The sequence below is a fragment of the Grammomys surdaster genome, unplaced genomic scaffold (genome assembly GCF_004785775.1).
Source record: "Grammomys surdaster isolate TR1022 unplaced genomic scaffold, NIH_TR_1.0 61, whole genome shotgun sequence".
Lineage (NCBI taxonomy): Eukaryota > Metazoa > Chordata > Mammalia > Rodentia > Muridae > Grammomys > Grammomys surdaster.
The window spans coordinates 10628316-10638303 of record NW_021604563.1 but is presented as its reverse complement, the minus strand read 5'-3'; the positions used below and the strand labels follow the sequence as shown (position 1 = coordinate 10638303).

Here is a 9988-nt window from a genome sequence, read left to right as displayed (position 1 = left end):
CGCGGACACACATCAGGATCCTTCCGCAGGAACACGTTTATTTCAAAAACAAAATGGTGGGAGACCCCCAGGCCCGGGAAAGCACTGCTTATATACCCTTAGAGCGGTGTATTCACCTCTGATTGGCTGCTTACTCATTGCGCTCCAAAACGCCGTGGGATGGGCTTTAACTTTGGCGGGCTTTTACCATGGCACATGCGCAATTTACTTGTTTACTAGGAAAAATACCGGATGTCAGCGCCATGTTGTAATGGCGGATTCTGCCAGTGCAAACGTGGCTTTCTACACAGGTGGACCTTGAATTGCACAGGTTCTCTGTAGTCCACTTAAAACATTCTGTTGGAGGGACATAAGTTTTACTTACTACAATCCAGTCCCATGAGGAGCTGGGGTTCCAGTAAGCATCTCCTGTTGTTTTGCAGCCCCAAGCAGAACAATATAAGTTCCCTATGTCTCCACAACGGTGGGCTGTTGTTCGATCCCGACCATCCCTGGGACAGACATAAAAATCTAATTTCCCTAGCTCACATCTGCGTTCCGGGTCTCCGCACCCAAATTTACCTCCTAGGCAAATTCTCCGCCCTGCATCCAGGAGCAACTTCTGAGGATCTGAGGTAGGGATATCCCAAGTGTCTAATCCAGCTGCTAATTGGCAGAAATCGGGAGTGAGAGTGGGCCACCAGGTGTACGGTGGGGCTACCTTAGAGGTAGACCACACTACCTCTCCAGTCATTGAGGTGACCTGCCAAGTCAGTTTTTGGGGAGTGTGTGGATTATTCCCCATCATCTGTGGGCCTACGGTGTAGGCGCAACTTAAGAGGATTACCAGTCCGCTCCAAAGTCCATTCATCTTGGTGAGAGTTCGGAGGTGCTCTTTTCACGTGTGAGGCGTGGATCCACGCGGCGATGCCGTCTACCTTCACTGCTGTGGGGATTTTCAGCAGGACCAGGTACGGGCCTTTCCACCGTGGCTCAAGGTTGCCGGTCCGATGTCTCCTTACTAGGACAGTGTCTCCGACCTCGAACTGGTGTGGTACTGGATCTTCTTTAGGAGCATAGGAGTTCTTTATGGTTCTCCAGATTTCCTTTTTCACAGTCTCTAAGGCTTTTAGTCGGGCTAGAATAGGAAAAGGGGGACTATAACCATCATCAGGGCGAGTTGTACTCTCAAGGGTCTGATAAATGGGAGGTGGAGAACCATATAAAATCTCAAAGAGGGTAAGTCCCAGGACTCCGGGCGTGTTCCTGAGTCAGAACAGGGCAAGTGGGAGCAAGGCTGTCCAATCACCCCCGCCGGTCTCTATAGTCAATTTAGTTAAGGTCTCTTTTAGGGTTCTATTCATCCTCTCTACCTGTCCTGAACTCTGGGGTCTATATGAACAATGTAATTTCCAATCGAACCCCAATAGTTTGTCCAGTCCCTGACTTACTTGCGCGATGAAAGCAGGCCCATTGTCTGAGCCAATCACCCTTGGCACCCCAAACCTGGGTAGGATTTCTTCCAATATCTTCTTAGCCACCACAGTAGCAGTCTCCTTCTTGGTTGGGAATGCCTTGACCCATCCGGAAAAAGTATCTATAAATACTAAGAGATATTTGTTATCATACCTGGTAGGTTTTACTTCAGTGAAATCGACCTCCCAGTAAGAACCAGGTCGATCTCCTCGAAGTCTAGTTCCTTTTACCTCCTGATGGTGGCTGGCATTGGTGAAAGCACAAGCCTTGCACTCTCGCACTAGCATGTGCGCTAGTTTATTCAACCCTGGAATCTTATACTGAGACCGGGCCACTATTTCCATCATCTTTTCGGGCCCCAAGTGGGTCCACTGATGGATCCCAGATAGGTACTGTAGGCTTTCTTCTTCAGACAGGACTGGCTTGGTCCCTGGTTCCTCAGTGGGATTGGGAGTCTTTGATTGGGTTCTGATGGCCAAAATCATGGGTCCCTGGGCAGCTATTTTTGCTTCCAGGTCCGCCATCTGGTTTCCTTTTGCAATATAGTCTGTCCCTTTTTGATGGCCGGAACAATGAACTATTGCCACCTTCTTTGGAAGGTGAATTGCCTCCAAGAGGCTCAAAATCTCTTCTTTGTTTCTAATTTCTTTTCCTGCTGAAGTTAATAGCCCTCTCCATCGGTAGATGGCACCATGTACATGAGCGGTAGCAAATGCATACCTGCTATCAGTGAAAATATTCACCCCTTGTCCTTCTGCCATCTTCAAGGCCTGGGTCAAGGCTACCAGTTCAGCTTTTTGTGCTGAAGTCCCTTCAGGTAGGGCCGAGGCCCACACAGTCCTTTTCCCATCCACCACCGCCACTCCCGCCCTTCGCTTACCCTCAACCACGAAGCTGCTCCCGTCAGTAAACCAGGTCTTCACCCCTGGCCAGGACTTGTCAGTCAGGTCCGGTCTGTTGGACGTTTCTTCAGCCAGTATTTCTTCACACTGGTGAATCACGGAGCTGTCAGCCTCAGGCAGCAGGGTGGCAGGGTTCAGAACAGCCGGCGGGGCAAAGGTTATACGTTCGGTGAGAAGGAGGCTCTGGTAGTGAGTCATTCTGGTATTAGTCATCCAGCGATCGGGAGGCTGTCTGACAATGCTTTCCAGAGCATGAGGGGCCACTATTGATAATTTCTGTCCCAAAGTCAGTTTATCAGCATCTTTCACCAGTAGAGCTGTAGCTGCTATGGCCCGCAGACAGACAGGCCATCCACTTGCTACCGGGTCTAGCTTCTTTGAGAGATACGCCACTGGATGTTTCCATGGACCCAAGGTTTGAGTCAAAACTCCTCTAGCCACCCCCTTCCTCTCATCAACATAGAGAGTGAAAGGCTTAGTTAGGTCTGGTAAAGCCAAAGCAGGGGCTTCTAATAAAGCCTTTTTCAAAGCCTCAAAGGCTTTCTGATGTTCGATTGTCCAGGTAAACTCCCCTTGTTCCTTAGTCAGGGGGTATAAAGGTGCCGCCAAGGTGGCAAACCCTGGGATCCACAGCCTGCAGAACCCGGCGGTCCCAAGAAACTCTCTTACCTGACGAGGGGTAGTTGGGGTTGGGATCTGCATAACTGTCTGCTTTCTGGCCTCAGTCAGCCAGCGTTGTCCATCTCTCAAGGTGTAACCCAAGTAAGTCACTTCAGTCTTACATAGCTGGGCCTTCTTCATAGATGCCCGATACCCCAACTTACCCAACTCAGCCAGGAGACGTTCTGTTCCTTTCTCACAATCTTGGGGGTCCTTAGCGGCCAATAAAAGGTCATCTACGTATTGTAGCAGAGTCACTTGAGGATTATTAGCCCTGAAAGGGGCCAGGTCCCGGTGGAGTGCCTCATCAAATAAAGTGGGAGAGTTCTTGAATCCCTGGGGGAGTCTCGTCCAGGTCAGCTGTCCTGCTTTACCGTTCTCTGGGTCTCTCCACTCAAAGACAAACAGGGGCTGACTCTGGGAATGAAGTCTCAAACAAAAGAAAGCATCTTTAAGGTCCAGAACTGAATACCAAGTTCTGTCCGGGGGCAGAGAGCTGAGCAAGTTGTAGGGGTTGGGTACCGTAGGGTGGATATCTAGTACCCGTTTGTTAACTTCTCGGAGATCTTGAACAGGCCGGTAATCTCCAGTGCCTGGTTTCTTTACTGGCAACAGAGGTGTATTCCAGGGAGATTTGCAGGGGACTAAAATCCCCTGTTGTAATAGTCTTTCAATGTGGGGATGTATCCCCATTCTGTCTTCCTTGCTCATGGGGTATTGCCTGACCCCAATTGGAGAAGCACCAGCTTTGAGCTCAATGATATCGGGGGTACATTCTTGGCCATCCCCATTCCCCCAGTCTCTGCCCAGGCCTCAGTAAACAGGGACCAGGGTCCCATTTCCAATTCTGATGAAGGATGTCCCTGAGTGTCAGACTGAAATAGTCTATATTCATCTTCTGTTTTCAGGGAGAGTGTTAACACTGGGGATTTGATAGTGTCCCATGTCACCTTTGGCCCCTGGGGGGTGAAACTTATTTGTGCCTTTAACTTAGTTAAAAGGTCCCTACCCAGCAAAGGGGTAGGACACTCAGGTATCACTAGGAAGGAATGAGACACCTGTCCTTTTCCCAGGTCTACTGTTCTCGTGGTGGTCCACGAATTTGAGTTCTGTCCAGTGGCTCCAATAACTATGGTTTGCTTACTTCTCAACTTCCCCAGGGGTTTCTTGAGCACTGAGAATTCTGCTCCCGTGTCGACAAGAAAGTCCATGGGGGTCCCCTCCACTTTCAGGGTTACCCTAGGCTCGGGGAGGGGGGCCAAGCCCTGACCCCCCTAGTCTTCATTGCTACCTAGGGCCAGAGCCTTAAGTCCCTTCTTGGCGGGACACTCTCTGGCCCAATGTCCTCTCTCCTTGCAATAGGCACATTGGTCTCTGTCCAGTGCTTGGCTGGCTCTTCTGGGTCTCCTTGGCTCCTGCCTCCGATACTCACCCAAGTTCCCTGTCTGCCTAACTCCTCTAGTTCCCTGTCTTCTTCCCTCATCTATAACTGCGGCCAAAATCTTAGTCAAATTCTTTTCCTGCCTTCTCTGTCTCTCATCTTTCTCCTTACTCCTTTCTCTTTTCTCTCTTTCTGCTTTTTCTTCCTGAGTTTCCCTCTTATGATAGATCTTCTCTGCCTCCTTAACCACATCTCTGATTGTGAGGTCTTGTAATCCCTCAAGACGCTGTAACTTCTTTCTAATATCTACAGCAGCCTGCCCAATAAAAGCCATAATGACAGACATCCTCTGTCCCTCCGAGGTGGGGTCAAAAGGAGTATATCTGTGATATGCCTCCATGAGGCGCTCCAAGAAAACAGAGGGGGCTTCTTCTGGCTCCTGCATAACCTCTCTTACCTTAGCCAAATTGGTGGGGCATCTCGCCGCCCCTCTGAGACCTGACACCAGAGCCCGGCGGTAGATGGACAGCCTTTCCCTACCTGCCTGCCGCTGTGTTGTGGTCCCATTGGGGCCGAGTAAGGGGAACAGCCTCATCAATCTCTGCTGGAGTTAGATTCTGCAAAAGTTGTCCTGCAGCGTTCTGGATGTTTTTCCGGGCCTCCAGAAGAACTCTCTCTTTCTCTTCAGCCGTGAAGAGAGTCTGGAGGAGCTGATTGCAATCATCCCAGGTGGGCTGGTGCGAGTACATTATAGACTCCACCAGTCCAATCAGGGATGTAGGATTCTCTGAAAAAGGGGGATAATTAGCTTTCCAGTTAAACAGATCAGATGAAGAGAAGGGCCAATATTGTAGGAACTGGAATGCATTCGGCTCGGTAGGTGCCGGACCTATAGCTCGGAGGAGAGGTAGAGAAACGGTGGAGTCGGGTCCTTCTGGACTCAACCCTCTCGGCTCCGAGTGCCAGTTGCCAGCCCCCCCCCCCCGCCCCCGGCTGCTTCCTGTGGTTCCGGACTCGGTGCCGAGGTTGGGGGAGCCTGTGGTGGTTGATGATAAAGGGGGGGCAGTGGCGGACTTGGCCACTCAGGAGGCTCCTTGATCTCGGGATAGATCTTAGGCGGAGCTGAGGATTTAGTTTCCGAGTCCGGTTTCGGTTTGGGTTTGGGCGTTTTAGCCCCGGAACTGCAGAGAGCCAGGGCTCGGGAGCCTGGCTGTCTCTTAACCCATGGTCTCACCCACAGAGGGGGATTCTGGATCAGGTTCTGCCAAACCACGATGTATGGCTGTTGATCAGGATGTGACCCTGGTCCTTCCTGAAAAATAGTAGCTTTTACTGCAGAAATAGTAGTCGCGTCAAAAGTCCCCTCAGGTGGCCATCCCACATCAAGTTTTGGCCACTCTGAGGCACAGAAAGTCTGCCAACGTCCTTTCCTGATGTTAACCGATAACTCATTGCCTCTGTCCTTCACCTCTGTCCAGTGGTCTAAAATCAAGCTTAAGGGAGTCACTACAGTCTGTCCCATAACTGTCAAACAAGCAACACAAAACACAGACAAAACAACTACACTAACCGTCTCAACCGAGAAAGCCAACACCAATACAGAAAAACAGATGGCCAGGAGGTCTCTCACACCTCCTCCATTTTCACTCTACACTATAACACATAGAAATAAATCATTTGTTATAGAATTCAGGAGAATTCAATTAGTAAGCCTAAAATATTTGGAGAATAATAATATAAAGATACACCAAATTTGTAGGATGCAGCTGAAGCAGTCCATGGAAGGAGATTTACAACTATTTAATGACTATATAAAAGGGCTAAATTTTATTGCCTTTGATCAAGAAATCAAAAAGGATAACTTGAATTTATGGAATCCAAAATAAAATGCTGACATTATTATGGCAGTAAAAATAATTATAAAGAAACACAATGATAAATTTACCTTACTTGAGAGATACAACTAATCTTTGATATATAGATACATGTAGTGTCTTTTGTTGATAGGCAAGAATATCTTTGTTTACCCAAAGACTTGTGTCACCACACAGACTGGCACGATATTTATTTTTACATCATTTTATTTATTTATATTTTTGTCGTTGTCCCCTGTTTGGTCCCCCAGACCAACAGTTCCTCATCTAATTTCTCCTCCTTGCCTCTGAGAGGGTGCTCCCCCCTTACCAGGACTCCCACTTCCCTGGGGCCTCAAGTCTCACAATGATTAGCATATTTTCTCCCACTCAGGACAGACCAGGTAGACCTCTGCAATATATGTGCCAGGGGCTTCCAACCAGCCTTTGTATGCTCCTGATTGGTGGATCAGGCTCTGGGAGCCTCCTGGGGTCTGGGTTAATTGAGATTACTGATTTTCCTATGGGGTTGCTCTTCTTTTCAGCTTCCCAGTCTATCCCCTAATTCAACCTTAGAGGTCCTGACTTCAGTCCAATGATTGGGTGTATCTGTATCTGTCTCAGTTAGCTGCTGGTAGGGCCTCAGAGGACAGCCATGCTAGGCTCCTGTCTATAAATGCATCATAGCAACAGTAATAATGTCAGGCTGTGTTGCCTACCATCCTCCTTTCCCCCAACATGAGAGGGATCCCAAATTGGGCAAGTCATCGAGCCACCTTTTGTTCAGTCTCATTTCCATTTTTGTCTCAACAGTTCCTTTAGACAGGAACAATTCTGGGTCAAGAATTTTGACTGTGGGTTAGTAACCCAGACGCTCCTCCACTTGAGACCCTGTCTAACTAAGGGAGGTGAATTCTTCAAGTTTCCTCTCCCCAGTGTTAGGCATTTTGGCTAAGGTCAACCCCAATGAGTCCTTAGAGTTTCTCACCCCTGGATATCTGGTACTTTCTAGAGGGTCTCCCTTAACTCCTATCCCTCTGAGGCTGCTTCTTTCCATTCATTCTCTTAGTCCTTTGGACCTCTCTCTTGCCCTGCCCACATATCTGATCCTGTTTCCCTTTCACTCTCCCCTTTCCTCTTCCCACCCAGGTCTCTCCTTCCCTCTACCTCCCTTGATTATTTCCTTCCCTTTTCTAAGCAGATTGTAGCCTCCTTAATTGACCCTTTCTGCTTATTATAATTCCTATTGTCTGCAGGTTATATCCTAGGTATTCAGTATTTTTTGGCTAATGTCCACTTATCAGTTAGTACATACCATCCATGTACTTTTATGTCTGAGTTATTTCATTCAGGATGATATTTTCAAGTTCCATCTACTTGCATGCAAAATTCATGATGTCCTCATTTTTTAATAGCTGAATAATATTCCATTCTGTAAACAAGCCACATTTTCTGCATCCATTCTTCAGGGATATCTGGGTTGTTTCCAGGTTCTGGCTTTTACAACAAGACTGCTATGAACATGGTGAAGCAAAGTATCCTTGTGGTGATGATTTATAATGTGAATTATTGTCCTGGCCCACAGGGAATTCAACGAGGACCTAGGAAGGGGGGCTAAAAAATGAAGGGACAAGAGACACAAAGAAGGAGAACAAGTCTAGGGTTCTAATCAAGTTCTCAAATTTTATTATCCAGTGGCAGGTTATAAAGGCATACCAAAACAGAAAGGTAAGGCAAGCATCATTGCTTAAGGCCATCCCACTATGGTAACCAGCTTCTGGGAAATACCAGATGTTCTTTCAATTCCTGGGACCTGAGACCACAAACGTCATTTCTTGATTTTGTACTTTAACTGACTAGTCTTTCCAGAACAGGGGGTAATTTCATGGGTTTGGCTTCCCATAAATTATAATTTTAAAAAGTTCTAGAATAAACATTTGCTAAAATAACAAAAAGAATGGAAAATAAATATATGGCACATGAGCACTATGTAAATAAAAATAGTAACTAAAAACAAAATATTAGTATGAATTTGCTGTTTGAAAATACAATGTACAATAACCAAAATACCGAAAAAAGGGGAGAGAGAATCTATAGAGACCTTACCCAGTTCATAGGCACACCCCAGGTTGAGGAATGGGACCAGCCATCCACCTCAAAAATATTAATTCAGAATTCCTCCTGTCAAAAGGAACTGCAGGAACAGACTGGAGCAGAGACTGAATGAAAGGCCATCCAGAGACTGCCACACCTAGGGGTACAGCCCATATGCAGACACCAAACCCAGACACTATTGCTGATGCCAAGAAATGCTTGCTGACAGAAGCCTGGTATAGCTCTCCCCTGAGAGGCTCTGCCAGAGCCTGACCAAAATAGAAGCAGATTCACACAGCCAAACATCAGACTGAGCAAGGGGACCCCAATGGAGAAGTTAAGACAAGAACCGAAGGAGCTGAAGGGGCTTGAAACCACATAGGAAGAACAACCAGACCCCCCCAAAGCTCCCAGAAACTAAACCACCAACCTGAGAGTACACATAGGGGGACCTATGGCTCCAGCTGGATATGTAGCAGAGGATTATCTGACATCAGTGGAAGAGGAGCCTGTTGGTCCTATGGAGGCAAGATGACACACTTGACCCAATTTAGGGGCCTGGTTGGACACTGATGCAGGAGTGGGGTGTGTGTGTGTGGGTTCACTCGAATAGAGGCATGGGGAGGGCAATGGATAGGGGTTTGGAGAGGGGAAATTGGAAAGAGGGATAACATTTGAAATACAAATAAATAAAATAACCAATAAAATTCAAAATAATAAAATTTTAAAAAAGAGAAAAAGAAAATATAGTGTATGGTATCACAGGTTTGCTCAGGATGAGTTACCTTCAAGAATTTATGGGGATATGATGCATGAATATTCTGAATTCAGACATTTCCTGAACTCTAAATAACAATACCTTATGTTGGCTGGTTTAAATTTTTATTATTTAATGGTAATAAATCTATATAGAACACATCACTGAATTCTATATGTAATTTTAATGAATTTTCAAACATGATGCTTATAAAATATTTTTTCTTTAGTTTATCTTTTTCTTCATGATCTTAACTGTACAATTTTCTTAAAATTTTTTTATAACTAGAGAGAAACACAATATTGGATTTCTGTAGAGATTGACTTGACTTGCACAATGGGGACTGAAGAACTGACAGACACACAGAGAGAAAAGCTAGGATTGGGTGGATGATATGTTATGATTGTGATGCATCAATAGCACAAATATTCTGCACATTTATTATATGCAGCTGAATAAGGAAGCACGTTTATTGTATATAAATGAACAAAAATGTCAGGTTAGTTAATATTAAGTTGGGGTTGAGCATATGTAGGTAAGCAGTCTCAGGATGCTATAGGAATAGGAAGCTGGGGTTAATACTTTATGCACACAATGTGAAAATCTGTACTGGGACCACAGGAAGTCTTCTCCTCCCCTTGAGATTTATCCAAATAGCTTTACAATTCCCACAAGTCTGAGGTTCATGCCGTGGATGTGCTCATGCTGTAGGTGGTCATTCACACAGGATACATTGCCTCTATACACCAGTTGGCTTCACAAAGGCATTCTATGGATGTTTAAAAGTTATTAACTCATTATAATTGAATAAAAAGAAATGCTATGTCTAAGCATTTTAACATAATTTTACCTTGATTTGAAAGCAAAAAGGAATCATAGAAACCTT

General features: G+C 46.1%; 1 protein-coding gene across 1 annotated transcript; it reads right to left on the bottom strand.

Annotated features, from left to right (window-relative positions):
• Nucleotides 1-773: 773 nt before the first annotated feature.
• LOC114626391 lies at nucleotides 774-5920 on the bottom strand. Its single transcript, XM_028773818.1, is given in 4 exon segments — nucleotides 774-3781; nucleotides 3784-4945; nucleotides 4947-5341; nucleotides 5344-5920. Coding segments are annotated over 4 exon segments (5142 nt in total).
• Between the last annotated feature and the right edge of the window lie 4068 nt (nucleotides 5921-9988).